This window comes from Fusarium graminearum, chromosome 2 (assembly GCF_000240135.3).
Source record: "Fusarium graminearum PH-1 chromosome 2, whole genome shotgun sequence".
Classification (NCBI taxonomy): Eukaryota; Fungi; Ascomycota; class Sordariomycetes; order Hypocreales; family Nectriaceae; genus Fusarium; species Fusarium graminearum.
This window is the reverse complement of record NC_026475.1, coordinates 2,429,045-2,443,716: the sequence shown is the minus strand read 5'-3', so window position 1 is coordinate 2,443,716 and position 14,672 is coordinate 2,429,045. Positions and strand designations below refer to the sequence as shown.

The following is a 14,672-nucleotide window of genomic DNA, read 5'->3' as shown; positions in this document are numbered from 1 at the left end:
AGAGACTATAGTCTACTCAAGAGCATTGGTATCGGAACTTGATCAAAAGCTGAGCCCAAAGAAAATTGACTGTCAGCCTGATCTTGAAAGCTTACCCCGCATGTGATATCTGGGTGTTCCATGATGTCCGTAACTGGTCAACTGCAGGGTCATGATCGAATCACAGCTAAGCTGCAGCATGAAATAATGATGGCAGCCTGATCTATGTCTGGGCGCTTATCAGATAGGCTCATCCCCCGCCCTGACCTGTCTCTCTGTCGGATTGCTTCTATCTACAGATGAATATCTTTGTGTTCTCGAGAGTAGTGACAAGATACACATACACACCAGACTTCCAAACGAATTAAATTGATGAGCAAATATGATTCCATCCAAGGTCACGACACCGTCTTCTTCCTTAGTTCCCGGTGACTCGGACGCTTGGGGCCTACTTGGTCTCAGGTTTAGCCTGCGTGAAAAGGCTACAGCTACAACAATTGGGAAGATATGCGGATCAATCATCACAAGAACTCAATACACCAGCCTATTCGATGCAGCACAGGCTGGATTCAATCTGACTTCCGAACGACTTCCACCCTGGCTTCAGGATTTGGATTTCGTCAGATCTACCACAGTTCTAGGGGAAAACATGAGGCGAATTAGACTTGACCAGACAATGAAAGACGTGGACAAGTACAAGCTCTCAGGACTAGCTACCTTTGTCGTCCTCTGTTCCAAATACGGCGAAGACATCCAGAACATCACGAGAATGATCAACTTACTTCTGATCGGAAGCCTTGGGACGGTCATCAGCCCACCGGACCCCGACCAGCGTCCAAACTTGCCCTACAGCTTCAAGCCACATGTCAACGGATTTATTACATCATGTTTGGATGCGGACCGCGAGTCCGACATCTCTCGAGAGGTTATGTCACAGTTGGCTGAGCTACACCTGTTTGGCGATCTAGTCAGAGTTAATGGGCTGGATGGTCTCGAGAGGCGACGGCAGGCTAGTCTCGATTTGATGGGAGAGCTTCTCGGGGCACCATCTCCAGAGGACACTATGAGTAAGCATGTAAGGAAGCTCTATCAAATCCCAGAGAATCCACAAGGTTGGGCACGAGTCCATGACACTCTGCACCTCACTTCTGCATACATGGCCATAGCGGCGGCTGCACACGGAGCCAACGTAATGGTAGAGTGCATATCTCATCAAGGGTCAAAGTTTCTTCCAAAACCCCTGACAACGGTCGTACGTCACAAAACCTTTCTTCTCCGGCTATGGCTCATTCAGCCACCGGAAGATGTACTTGGAATCATGCGATATTCCAGCTCAAACACAACCTCCACGTGGCAAGATAGAAACGAGGACCGCTTTGGTAGAGACCCAGACAACCTGGCGCCCACCATCTTTGGGGGGCAGCTAGAGCTTGCTATCTGTTTTGCGAGATACTTGGGCTTTCAACATCAGAATCATATGGTCAAAGAGAACGAGGAGTTGCTAGAATTATGGTCGAGGGCATCCGAGTGTGCTAGTCATTACCGCTGGATCGTCCAGGAGACAAATGTGAAGCGGTCAACTGTCCGTTTAACTCTCTTTAGGCCGGACAAAGATAAGCCAATCTCTCCTGTAGCTGCGACGCTATGCAACTATCTCAAGCCTGATAGACGTCTCAATTCAATCTCCCGTACGGTGGCGGCGCTCGTGCATGAATATTACCAGTTTTCAGACTACTCATCCTTCTCTAGTAAGGAGGGAGAGTCTCAAATGACCAAAGCCATGTACTTGGTATTATTGGCCATGGCCGTCCAAATTTTACGCAACACCATTAATCCCAATAGCGATAGTCCAGACAGCTACGCGTTGAATGTCGGAACGCTTGATGCCAACAAAACGGGTCTACAAACCCTCATGAGAATGGCAGTTTCAGAAGAAGGGGTAAGCCCATCCATGTTGGTCCATACTGCGGCTAGTGTCTGGGGCGGACTGAATCCCGCGACGTACCATTTGGCCCGTCCAGGAGAGGCTGCACTTGGAGTGGTTGCTCCGCACTGCTGCGTTCTTCTGGATATGATCCGTGATCCTTTAGAATTTGCAAGGAAAGGTACATCTGGGTACTTACTTTCTATATGGCGCGGCGCGGTTCCTATGCTCCCCAGGGATCCCAACACCAACCTTGTCAGCGGGTACGACGACACGAACTCTCACCCTTTCCAGTTGACACCATCTTTCGAGCCCGTCGAGGAGGCATATCAGAAGCTGTTTTCAAGCATATTAATAACATTTGAACCGCACGTTAACAAACCAACCTGCGGGGTGTTTTGCGTTTGGTACGGAGGATTCCTCGTCACCGAAGTCCATCCCGAGAATATAATGAGCGGGTTACTCAAATGTTCGCACGCAACAGCTACCACCTCAGGCCTATCTGGCAGTAGTACTAAGAGTACCAATACATCAAGAAAATGTATAATATTATCCAAGGCAGATCTACTTCATACTAAGCACTTCACGGTTACCAACGAGCTTTCCGTCATCATCAAGACAATTGATGATCCTGCCTGGCTCATTTTCGCGGCTGGATGTAGTACTCGTATTCCGGACACTATCTTTCGCGAATGCAATGACGAATTGTTGGTTATAAAAGATGTCAAAGAGAAGTGTCGTGGTGGAGAGACTGTGATTCTCAAGAAGCTATCTAACAATGATGGTTAACTTGGGAATGAACAGGGCGTAAACAATTATTCAACGGAGACAGGTTACAAGGACATGGAATTGGACTATATGAGGTAACAAATGATTATTCTTTGAGGGTTAGTATAATACAATAGATCTCAAGACACCTTTCTCTAGTTGAATGATGATAGAGTGCTGTAACGAAATGATAAGATAATAATTTTATGAAATGTTATATAATGCTTGCTATTAATATTGAGGTATCAATATAATGATTTGCCCTGATACCATTGTGGAACGATGGGCTTCAATGTCGAACTCTTCGGGTCGCCCTCGATATGCAGATATCTGCAGCCGATTGATGCTATCTGAAGGAGCTGCAGCACAGGCAAGAGCATACAACAACCACGAAATGTCATGCATTGGCTTTATCACAACACCAATGTAGCTCTCGATGTTGAAACCTCTCAGTTTTAGCAAGTCTGTTATGCCTAATTCAATGATTCGTATACGGCGAGCATGATCAGCAACGATGTCGTGTTGCTTTTTGGGGCCAACATCCATCTCTTGTGAGGTTGTCAAGATAGCTACAAGTAGAGAGTGCGGCGAAGACTCATTCAGTAGCTGGCCTCGATGCCAGAAGCAAAAGACGCCGCTTGTTGCTTCCTGATCGAACGGTTCGAATGTTACTAGAACAGGGTTCTTTTCTTCTGTGTCCAACGGTCCAGACACCGATGTGTGGTTAGGTTTAACTTCTCGAAGCTCCCAAAGAGCGTTGTGGCCGCTGTATATGAAGCTCGTGACAGGATCGCGTGGAAGCATGGGAACGGGACCCCTCCATATGGAAATGAGCGTCCGTATGCTACTAGAGGCAGCAAAGGACAAGGGGTCCCGGAGAAAGTCAAAGATGACAGTACACTGTGGTGCAATGACTCCAATGATCTGAGTTGAAGGCTTGCTTGTGACCATATCATTGCGAGTCCGCTTTGGATATTTCATCCCGCCCCATACAGTAGCTGCGGTCGTAAGAATTACCCAGTGGTCTGTACCTTCATTTAACGCTTGTCGTACAAAGTTAATGAGGTTTCTGGTCTCGCTCTCTTCCCTCCTAAGGGTAGAAAGGTTCAAAGCGTAGATGTCGGCGCTGTCTCCGGCTGGGCTCACGGTGTTGCGTAGCACCTGTATCGCAATAGCGTAAATGGTAAATTCCATTGCCAATCCTATTTCGGGCTTGCCACCGTCGTCATCAATATCTAGGCATTTTGAATAGTCAGAGTAGCCATAAAGGTCGTGAGCGATATTAGACACGGCCCTGGCTATCGGCTTAAACTTTCTGTCCATCTGAGCTAGGTAAGCCGAGAGAGGCCTCGTCACGGGGGGGATTAGGACGGTCGAGTCCATAGGTTTCAAAACCAGCTTGATCTTGGCAAAGCCTGCAGCAGTTTCTTCTCTCCTAACCAACCACTGCAGTGTCTTCCCATACTCGGTGCCAGCCTGCCATAGGTTCAGTAGACTCTCCGATGTAGTCTTGCCATGAAGGGTGCAGTTGAATCCTATCATATTCGCGATCCATGTAGCAATCTCCAAGGTTCCACCTCCTACGATGATATTGTCATCTGGGGGGTCATCGTCCCCACCACCCGATGATGCCGAACGATCTCTGTGACGCAGAATACCCCGGACATGTTCTGGAGGCTGTTTCAACCAAAGGCGGACTAAGAAGCTTGACTTTCGATGCTCTTCGTCCATTGGTTCAGTGGGGAGCGTCTTTGAGCCTTGATCTGAGACCACCTGAACATAAACACGAGCGCCGTGCGCCGCGGCTGTGAAGGCGATATACGCTGCAGTCAGATGTAGAGTATCATGAGTCTTGCCCCATCCATCGGCGTCTTTGTCCTGTTGTGGTCCGAAGCTCAGTTTCTCCGCCGCCTGAGCCAAGTCTTCCTCTCTCCCTACGGCACCGAAGAGTTCTGAAATAAGATCGACACTCTCCTGTTGATTTCGGGAAAAGAAGGTGGACCTATCATAACTGCAAGCTCCAAAATCATGTAGAGAAGCCATCCATTCTTGGGCGCGCCTTGACACGTTAGAATCTTTGTCAGCATCGACACAAGATCTAACGAAACTGCCCAGGTGTCCATGGAATGAATAAGGCAGAGCTTTTTGCTGGTTCCCATCAGCCTTGACAAGGCAACCGAGGTGACCTTCCAATAGAGCCTTGAGCATCGCAATCATGGCGTCTTCACTCTCCGTATAACGACAGCAGAGGACTACAAACGTGGCGAGGCCAGATAGTTTCTGCATATCAAGGTCCTGCATTATCTGAGGGATCTTGATCCTCCTCATTTCGGCGCCATATATAGCGACGGTTCGGGCAAGATCAATGGCTTTCAGCCACGGGGGAAGGTTTTGGATGCGTATTTTGAGAGCATTTTCGACCGCGTCAAAGAGTCGCGCGCTCTGGCTGAAGCTGAATATGGAACCAGAGTGTTTCCTCACGGCCTCAGCTGAGGCAATTTCTCCCACAGTGAGCTGGATACCGACAAGGTCCCAAGAGCTCGGGTATGACTGCGATGAACTGCCGACTTGGAGCTGCTGGATCATTTCGTCTTTAAACTCTTTGAGACAGGATGGAAAGACACCAAGCTGTCGTAGGAGTCTGGACAAAGATGCGAGGAAGAAAAACGCGTCAGTCAGTCTACATATATTACGTTTTCACCAGACAAGCCAATGATGTGTGCGGCCCAAGCAGGCTGTGGTTTCTCATGCAAGAGTGACGTGTTGGGGCTACTAGGGTAAAACATAACATTAAGCTGACCTGCCCTGCCCCAAGTTCACAGTCAAATTGACAGCTGTGAGGAACTGGGGTAGGTAAGGTGTCACAGAGACCAGGAGACAAAACACCTGCCTAAAACTGAATGCTCCCATTATTTAAACAACAACGAAATATCATCGTATCTGCTTCTCGACATGAGGCAATCATTTAGAGAACCTACATTCTCTTATTTCTACACTTTTGCCCGTTTCATCGTATATGAGCTCATTATAATTGCTTTCGTTATGTTTTGCTATCATCTGATGATCGCCGGTCTTGGCTTTTATGAGGAAACCATCACGAATATATATCCTTTCAACCCATAATAACATCTTCTTCTTGACTTATACTTTTGATTCTCCTTCCTTGAGCATAAAATACCCATGTTTTTCGCCTTTCAATAACTGCAACAATAGACCGCTGGGCACGTCCTTTGTTGTCTCTAAACCACTTTGTAAATCTAGGTTATCCCAGACATTTGTATCATCATCCAGAGGCCAGATATCTAGTAAGTGAACAAGGTGCTCTCTAGCCCGTATGCTCATTAACCAAGTAGCCACATCAACCAAGTGAAGGAAGCGGTTAGTTGTTGCGTCAACCTCAGAAAGTGATCTGGTATATTCGGAAATAGCTTCTTTCCACTCTTCGGGATATCTTTCGTATAAAAGCAGCAGAGTCTTTGCTATTACGTTGAATCGATTATCCTCGTGACCAGCATCGTGTACTTCCATGTACTCGGGGACAGTTGGTCCCAGTCCCAGAAATGAGAGTTCTGCCAGAAACTCAAGTCCACGAGCTGGATGTTCATGGCCAATAGCCAGGCACTGTATCAGGTTGTCATCACTACGGGCGAGAGATAGCGGGGGACGGTGATGGTGCTCCGTACACCAGATGTATGCGTATTTTCGTACTTGAGCACCGCTTGGGAACACATTCCGAGACTTTGCCCGATCCAGGATCTGGCACGATAGCCACAATAATGACTGCCAATATCGACTATCGTGTAACGGACGTTGCTGACGGGCCCTAATGACTTCGGCAACCTGACGAAAACTCTGGCCGTGATCCTTGACATGCGGCAATAGTTTCTCTAGGAGAAAAAAACTAACTGTTGCAGGCAAGGGATCAAAGGTTTCCTCAAAATCATCCAGCTGGAGTCGCAAGTTTGCCTTGGTGTATTCATGTAACAAAACCCGGGCAGTGTGAGGGTTGGCGCATTGGAAAGCTTGGAGGACGAGAAATAAGGCATCGAGATCCCCAAGATTTACCTCAGATGCTTGAACTCCTGGAATCGAATCAAGGATTATATACCGCAAGTCCTGTACGCTGGTAATAGGCTCCTTCTCTGTCTCGATGCGCTTCCGGTGAACTTGATACAGCTGCTCGAGCATCAACTCGCCAACCTCGACATGACCCTTGAGTGCATCAAGAAGCTTCAGCTCGGTGCCAGTCAAATGACCAGAAAGTGCTTTGTACTGAAGATCATGACTGATGCCAGCCCATGCATCCATGAGGACCGACCGGAGCTGAATCTCGAACGGCTGCTTCGCGTGCGGGCCAGCCAGACCTTGATCTTCAGTACGGAGAGAAACCCAAAGATGGTCTGCAACGTATTGACCAAAAAGATTCTGATAGATACCGGGCTCACGTGGCTTCCAGTCCCGGTCAAATGGTCTCAGCGCTTCGTATCGAAAGACCTCTTGTAATTGTGTAAAGACGTGTTGTTTCTGTGAGGGGAAGTACAGAGCGATTCTCAGTCCCACAAAGTCAAGTTGATCTTTCAGAACCGAGTCCTCGTCAAGATATCTCTTGCTCGCGTTCCTCGTATTGAGCTTTTTTCTTAGCGACTCTGCCGTCTTGACACGGCCGGTGACAATGCCTATAGTATTGATGTCTCTCAATGTGCTGTTGCAGATCTCTATTGCACGATCCTTTAGCAGCTCCCATTGGTCTCGCTCGTGTTGGAACTTGGTAATGAATTCATCAATCACGTCCATGCTGAGCAAATCGATGGGGGTGATCTCCGAACACTGCCACTGTGGAAATCTCCAGTTGGGCTAGCGTTTTCTTTTATATGATGGATATTTGATGGATGACAGCGGTTGATTGGGACCCCTCACCATCAACAACCCACCACTCATGCAGGCAAAGGTTGGGTTTGATCTTCTATTCGTCGAGACTAGGCTGGGGCATAAGCCATGTCGGTTGAAAAGGCGCAGTCAACAGACCCTGCCTAGCTGGGCATTTTCAACCTGGTAACAGAAAGTAACCAAATAATTCCTAGACATTTTGACACAACTCACAACCTACATCTATTGATCGTCTTTTGACTTGATTCTTCCAGAAAACAGCACTATCAACCATGATCTCGTCGTATAAAGCCTTGATAGAGGCAAAATGCCAAAGTAACCCAGCATTGCTCAACCTGCAGGCCTTCCTCTCCGCATCAGCGATAAGTCCACATGGCGAACAAATCATATCACTAAACTTTTTCTCCAGCGGTCAAGGGACAACAAGAACAAAATTGACAACATCACAAATATCCAAAGAGGTGCACGACAATCCTCAGTTAAATAATGCTACCTCTCATAAAAAGATCGGCCAGATTCTTGTTATCGAGAATATCAGTAAAGAAACGATGGCGGAGCTAGGCTCATGTCTTGACATTGACCCCATGTTCTTTGCATCCCATATCCATTCAGCATGGAGAAACCTGGATTCCTTATCACCCAAGTTCTGTGAGCTACCGTCGCAAACAAAGGCGCAGAACTTTGCTACGTTTCCGTATCATCGGAGTCTCGTGTTTCCAGACATTGATCTTGAGGATTACAAATTACTTCGCTTATTAAATATTCGGAGAAAGGTCATTGTATTACCACCCATCCAGGGACGAAGAATCGGGCTTGCCCAGCATTGTTGTTCCGTTATGATCGTTCCAGGACGGAAGAATACATGGCTCGGTAAGTAATATGATACTCTACCTAATTAGGCGGGAAATTCTAATATGGAATAGGTTTGGTTTTGGTCGACTCGCCTATGCAAGACAACTATATTTCTTTTCGTGGAAAGCAAGAGATGTATATAAAGACTCCATGCACACCTCTTTTCCACGGTACGCCGGAGGGCCTGCAAATGAGCTGCATCCCAAATCTCAACAACATTAGCCAAGACAAATCACTACTTGAAAAGCTCCTCGAATCATGGGAGTCTTCCGCACAAGACTTTTCTCAAAATGGTTTAAATCTCAAGACACTCTCGTACTACCCACTGCGTCTTATTACCACCGAATGGGTAAACTACATCGAAGTCGTTCGCGTCTCATTACGAAACAATAGCAGTCCCCCATCCAACACCACAACATCACCCGAAGACCTCGAGAGAATCAAGTCAGCGGTGACATCTGCCTCCTCCTGGCCACGACGCGTAGCATCTTCCACAGTAAGCTTACGCAGGTCTGTATTGTTTATTAAGAAGCACAGCCGTTTAGATGACAACTCAACAAGCTGGGAAGCCTTGCGAGACGACTATGAGTATATAACTGCGAGTTTAGTTCAGCACGGCGAGCAACTGCAGACTTCTGTTTTATCTGTCACCATGTTTCTTCAGTTACTTGAGAGCCGACGGGTTTCTTCAGAGACAAAGCACGTGTCTAGGCTAACGGCCCTGGCGTTGACGTTTGTGCCTCTGAGTTTTGTGTCGAGCTTGTTTAGTATGAACAAGGTTTTTAGTCCTGGAGGTCCTTTGTTCTGGGTGTACTTTGTGGTAGCTACGCCACTACTGATCACGGTATTCATACTTGCCAGATCATCGCAATGGGGTTCTGTATTTATCTACAACCGGGCTAAGGGCTTCCCTAGTGGGTAGCAGAAAAGTTGGCCTCGTAAGTCTTAGGCGATAAAAATAAGTAGTCTAAGAAGCATAGTCGAAGTGACCTAAGCTGCCCTAATAATTTTGTCTCTTATGCTCCTGGCGGTCAATTTTTCTGATACGCCGAGACTTCCTTCGTTCTTGGAAGTAACTATGCTACTACTTACTATATTCTTATCTGTAGCCAGCACAAACATCTCGATAAACATTATTCTGCAACCCTACCGCATCAGTAGGAATGTACTTCAAATACGTAGCATACGAATACGTCCATCTAGGATCATTCGTCTCCGTCTTCCACGTCCAGTATACCCACCCCGCCATACCAGGCACCTCATACAACTGCTGCTGCGCCGTGAAGAACTTGTTAAAAAACTCTTTATCCTTCCAGTCATAGTTGGACGTCATGCTCCATTCGCCAGTCAACATGAAATCCTGACCCTTGACGAGACGGGAATCTGTACAGGCGCTGTGCATGAGCTTGTAAGCATCTCCATTGCTGTTCTGATTATCGTTCAGAGCAAAGCCAATGTAGTTGTGGTCGTCGAAAGCAGTGAGTGCATCATTGGCGATGGATGATTGCGTGCGAGCATCGCCAGAGTCCCATTTGCTCGACATGAATTGAACGTGGAGTTTCTTATCGTTAGAGACTTTGAGACCAGATTCCGTGTCGCGAACGGCTTTCAGGGCAGCAGGATAGTACTTTTGAATAAGGCCTGGATCCTGACCCGGTGCAGGGTATCGGTTACCTCCATCATGTCGAGAAACAGGTTCATTGAGAACCTCAATCATACCGACAGTTGAATAAGCAGGGTTAGTGTGAATACGATTCGTCATCCAAGCAAGCCACTTCTCCGCGCGTCCAAAGTTGTAGTCATTGTAGAATCCGGCCGGTTTGTTGTTCTGGCCTGTAAAGACATCTTCCTGCTGTCCACCAGGAGCGCCGTGAAGATCCATGATAACATAGATGCCCAGATCAGCAGCTTTTTTCACGACAGCATCGAGATAAGGGAGCATTCGATCGCCATCGGCAAAAGGCTCAGAAGCCTTGTCCACAATAGCCGTGTAAGACCAGTACCCGATAGGAATTCGAATGGTATTCAGCCCAACATCGTGGACAGACTGAACAGTATCAGGATTGATCCACGTCTTCCAGTGCTCTTCGAAACGTTGATTTCCTGTTTCGCGATTGCTACCTTTATAGTGATCGTTCATACAGTCAAACTCAGATAGAGAGTTGCCGCATTGGAGTTTGTTTGCCCATGTATCTTCTTGAAGCCACTTTTCACAAACAAGCCAACCTGAATATATTAGCAGATGTTATTCAAGGGAAGTGTTTAGTACTAACCGCCAAAGTTGACACCTCGAATCTTGGTAATACCGCTTCCCAAGTTTGGCTTGAAGCGTTTTCCGAGTTGTTCGAATCTGGCAGTTTGATTAAACGAAGCCAAATCACGCTCATGAGGAAGCCATGCCGTGGCAGAGCCAACAAGTGCCAGTGAAGCCAATTGTGAGAAATGCATTTTGAACAAGTCACAACGAACACTGACAACAGCCAACAATCTCTCAGCCGCACATGCTACTTAAATACAAAAGTATATCCTCTTCGCCCCCAATCTCAGACCCTTGTGCTGGCCGCTCAGTAAGCATAAGCGGGTAAAGACCCATACCAGCTTCCTTTTTCGCTTATCGAGTCGTCATAAAGACCGGCATTGAATGCACGCTATGGCTCAGCTGAAAAATAATTAATACGAAGGAATGCCGTTATTGCCGGGCACATGAATTAAGGAATCGAAGGATGTAGTGAAACGAGTTCAATTAAATGTTGATGAGTGGCTTTATATGAAACTCGACTATTTCTATTTAGTATGCTTGTGCAAGTTTAATTCGTCGGATCACCTCTTCAATATCGCATGGTAGAGTACTAGTCTAGAAGCTTGAGTGATGTCCAATGATCATCTCCTCAGGTCCCCGCTGATTGCAACTGGCCACTGACTTTCACATTGGTAAGAAAAGCAATGTAACCGTTCGGCTGAGTGAATGCTTACCAATATACAGGGAACATCGAACCATGAGAAAGACTACTGTATGCTTAAGCTGATATACTCTCCGCAAACTCACTATCAACCGCCCAACGTCCGAATGCCACTATCCGCAAACGTTGAACTCAATTGACCAAATCATCGGCATCAAAACTGACTCCGCAAAGCTGTGCCACTGACGTAGAGCTCCAGCGGAAACAATCCGCGAATGACCTCGCAGCTAACCAATTACTCCCCCTGAAACTGTCACAGTGTGAAAGAAACAAATTATCAGAATGATCAAGATTCAATGCTTCATTGCTGGGGAATTTTCATCAAACATCTATGTAGCAAAACCATGCATACAATCCAATAACATCCCCTTCCCAAACAAAAGGCTGCGCAAAATTTGTCATTTCTAGTTTACCATCCCACATTATATACGATCCCCTTTAATTCCCTTACCAAGGCTTGACCTTGAGCATGCTGCCCTCCTCAGCAAGAGCCTTGTGGAGATCGAAAGCGTTGAAGAGGAGGTGAGGCTCGTGGCCCATACCCTTCTTGAGACCCTCACTCTCGGCCTTCTCGTAGTAGTGTGTCAGGATAGGCTGGTACTTGGGGTGAGCACACTTGTTGATGATGACGCGGGCGCGCTCGCGGGGAGAAAGACCGCGGACATCAGCAAGACCCTGCTCAGTCACAATGACATCGAGGTCGTGCTCGGTCTGGTCAATGTGAGTGCACATGGGGACAATGCAAGAGACACCGTGGGGATCGGTCTTGGAAGGTCGGCTGGAGGGAGTGTGCATGATAGAGTACTTGGCGTTACGGAGGAAATCGGCTGATCCACCAAGACCGTTGAGCATACGGGTTCCGCTAACACAAGTAGAGTTGGCGTGGGCATAAATGTCGACCTCAACAGGGGTGTTCATGCCGATAACACCAAGACGCTTGATGATCTCGGGAGCGTTGGAGACAGCCTGGCTTCGGAGGAGGATCTTGTCGGCGTAGGCGTCCCAGTTGTCGTAGAAGCGCTTGAAACCGTCGGGAGAGAAGCGAGTAGAGGTGGCGGTAGCATAGTCGAGCTTGCCAGAGTCGAAGAGATCGAGGAAAGTGTCCTGGATGACCTCGGTCCAGACCTTGAGGTTCTTGAACTTGGACTCGTTCAGACCACCGACAATAGCGTTGGCGACGTTGCCGATACCGGATTGAAGAGGCAAAAGGTTGGCGGGCATGCGACCGTGAGCAACCTCGTGCTCGAAGAACTCAATCAAGTGGCCGGCAATCTGGCGAGAGGTGTCGTCCATGGCGGCGTTGGGGCCGGTGGCATCCCAGTAGTCGGACTCGACGATAGCGACGACCTTGGAGGGATCAACCTTGACCGAAGTGGAACCAATGCGGTCCTCAACGGCGGTGATGTTGTAAGGTGTGCGGTGGGGAGGGACGTCGGTAAAGGTAATATCGTGGAGACCCTTGAAGGAGGGGATAGCAGTGTTGACCTCGATGATGACCTGTAGAGCAACTGTCAGTTCAATTGTCGCTTCTAGTCTTGGCAGTGACGTACCTTGTCGGCCATTTGGATCAACTCGGGAGTGGCACCAACAGAGGCACCAGGGACGAAGCTGCCATCCTCAAGAATGTCAGTAGCCTCAACAACAGTAACATCAAGGTTGCTGTTTTGACGGTCCTTTGTGTAAAAACCCTATGAAATAAAGTTAGCCTTTGCTCCTTGATCGGAGCCACAAAGTGGAAAGTAAGCTCGGTGGGAGATTAAAGCGAGGCCGAAGCGTCAAAATGGTGGGGCTGTAACGGGCAAAAGGGTAAATTCTTTCGTTGGACGTACGTAGACAAGATCCGAAGGGAACATGGACAGATGCTTGTCGAAGAAGTTGATGCGACCAGAGTTGATTCCCTTGGCAATGTCCTTGCCGACCTGGTGAGGGCTTCGCCTGTTGATCATGTCGAGAGCAGCCCATCGGTTCTCCGTCTCGGAACCTGCCGAGGCGCCGACAAAGAGGGAGTACTTCATCTTGCTCTGGAGGTTGTTCTGCTCGACATAGTCGGCCATGGCGGCAGGGACCTTCCTGGAAAAGCTGTCAGCGCAATTGCTCTTGGGGTTGTTTTGCGCCAAGCTCGGGTAATGGGAGCAGAGCATTAGGTCATAATAGCCGGCGGGGAGGCACAGCATTCCCAGTTTCTGACTCTGTCGACGAGCTTTTAGGAAACTTACTTTGGGTATCCGACAGCGGTAAATCCAGACCAGCCGATATAAGAACCATTGGGAAAGTGGTGCATGAGATCCTCAGGTCGCGCAAGCTTCTTGAGGAGAGCGGGATTGCGCACACGCGCCTTGAGGGCGGCAGAAGCAACAGGAGAAGCCATGATGAAGATACTGTGACAAAAAGAAGAACAGAAAGGAAGAGGGGAGATTGTCCAACAAAGTATACAGAGAGAGGAGGAGGTGAAGAGGATAAATAGACTGGAGAGTCCAGGTGGGATGAGGAGGAAAAGAGGAATGGAACAAAAAGAAGAGCTCCAGTTGATCTAGCCTGATGGGCCTGACGGTGACGAAGTGGATCGACGAACCCACTGGGAGTAAAGCGGGGATAGAACAATTTCAGTGGTTCAAGGGATCGGCTACAGTAGACGCTTCAGTGGGTGTTTCATTCTCCAATTTTAAGTCTCTTGAAGGTGGCTATCCCCGCATGAACTGTCTCTGTACTGTACAGACAACGAATTGACAGCCTCCGGATTTAATCTTCCACTGGTGTCATACGGAGTACATGATTAATAACTATTCTGTAGTGGATGATGGAGTGGCCTACACAGTCCCCTTCTCCAAGATCTACCGATGATGCCGAGCAACGAGGGCATCGGGAGTAACACTATTAGGCAATGAATCCGGACAAGTGTGCGTCAATCGAGATGGCCTGATTATCGTACATCATATTCCTTGCCTTCTCGGTATTGTGTATTTGGCTTGTTTACCATAGAATATAGATAGATGAATCAAGACCCGTGATTTCACTACATATATACAAGTATACAGCACTGTACATGCCTCCGGTCCTCTTCAATACCGCCCATCTTACCCCCGAAGCCTCCGTCATTCTTGACCTCCGAATGCCGTAGAGATCCACTCGTCTTCTCCAAAAAAAATGTGGTTCATCTTCCGTCCGGCCGAAGTGAGCACAGACCAATATCGGCATCATTCGGTTACAACCAAACCGAGAGTCAGTAACAACAAACACCAATCAGTTTATAAGCTTCAAGTTTGACTTTTAATACCCCATACTTAACCTTGCTGTTTGTGATA

General features: G+C 47.8%; 6 protein-coding genes across 6 annotated transcripts; 2 read left to right on the top strand and 4 right to left on the bottom strand.

Moving 5' to 3' along the window:
* Nucleotides 1-361: 361 nt before the first annotated feature.
* On the top strand, nucleotides 362-2,692 carry FGSG_08261 (uncharacterized protein; the record flags this gene model as incomplete). Its single annotated transcript, XM_011322237.1, has 2 exons — nucleotides 362-1,046; nucleotides 1,080-2,692. The coding sequence occupies 2 exons, from the start codon at nucleotides 362-364 to the stop codon at nucleotides 2,690-2,692; spliced, it is 2,298 nt and encodes a 765-aa protein (XP_011320539.1).
* A 956-nt stretch (nucleotides 2,693-3,648) lies between these two features.
* Nucleotides 3,649-5,257, bottom strand: FGSG_08262 (uncharacterized protein; the record flags this gene model as incomplete). The annotated part of the gene is made up of 2 exons (XM_011322236.1): nucleotides 3,649-3,669; nucleotides 3,725-5,257. The coding sequence occupies 2 exons, from the start codon at nucleotides 5,255-5,257 to the stop codon at nucleotides 3,649-3,651; spliced, it is 1,554 nt and encodes a 517-aa protein (XP_011320538.1).
* A 555-nt stretch (nucleotides 5,258-5,812) lies between these two features.
* On the bottom strand, nucleotides 5,813-7,465 carry FGSG_08263 (uncharacterized protein; the record flags this gene model as incomplete). The annotated part of the gene is made up of 1 exon (XM_011322235.1): nucleotides 5,813-7,465. The coding sequence occupies one exon, from the start codon at nucleotides 7,463-7,465 to the stop codon at nucleotides 5,813-5,815; it is 1,653 nt and encodes a 550-aa protein (XP_011320537.1).
* Nucleotides 7,466-8,106: 641 nt separating this feature from the next.
* Nucleotides 8,107-9,332, top strand: FGSG_08264 (uncharacterized protein; the record flags this gene model as incomplete). Its single annotated transcript, XM_011322234.1, has 3 exons — nucleotides 8,107-8,428; nucleotides 8,482-8,906; nucleotides 8,940-9,332. 3 exons carry the CDS (start codon nucleotides 8,107-8,109, stop codon nucleotides 9,330-9,332), a joined length of 1,140 nt encoding a protein of 379 aa, XP_011320536.1.
* A 177-nt stretch (nucleotides 9,333-9,509) lies between these two features.
* Nucleotides 9,510-10,858, bottom strand: FGSG_08265 (uncharacterized protein; the record flags this gene model as incomplete). Its single annotated transcript, XM_011322233.1, has 2 exons — nucleotides 9,510-10,636; nucleotides 10,684-10,858. 2 exons carry the CDS (start codon nucleotides 10,856-10,858, stop codon nucleotides 9,510-9,512), a joined length of 1,302 nt encoding a protein of 433 aa, XP_011320535.1.
* A 958-nt stretch (nucleotides 10,859-11,816) lies between these two features.
* Nucleotides 11,817-13,766, bottom strand: FGSG_08266 (acetyl-CoA hydrolase). The gene is made up of 4 exons (XM_011322232.1): nucleotides 13,587-13,766; nucleotides 13,200-13,440; nucleotides 12,921-13,058; nucleotides 11,817-12,867 (listed from the first exon to the last, which is right to left on the bottom strand). Exons 1-4 carry the CDS (start codon nucleotides 13,736-13,738, stop codon nucleotides 11,818-11,820), a joined length of 1,581 nt encoding a protein of 526 aa, XP_011320534.1. The 5' UTR covers nucleotides 13,739-13,766; the 3' UTR covers nucleotide 11,817.
* Nucleotides 13,767-14,672: the final 906 nt, after the last annotated feature.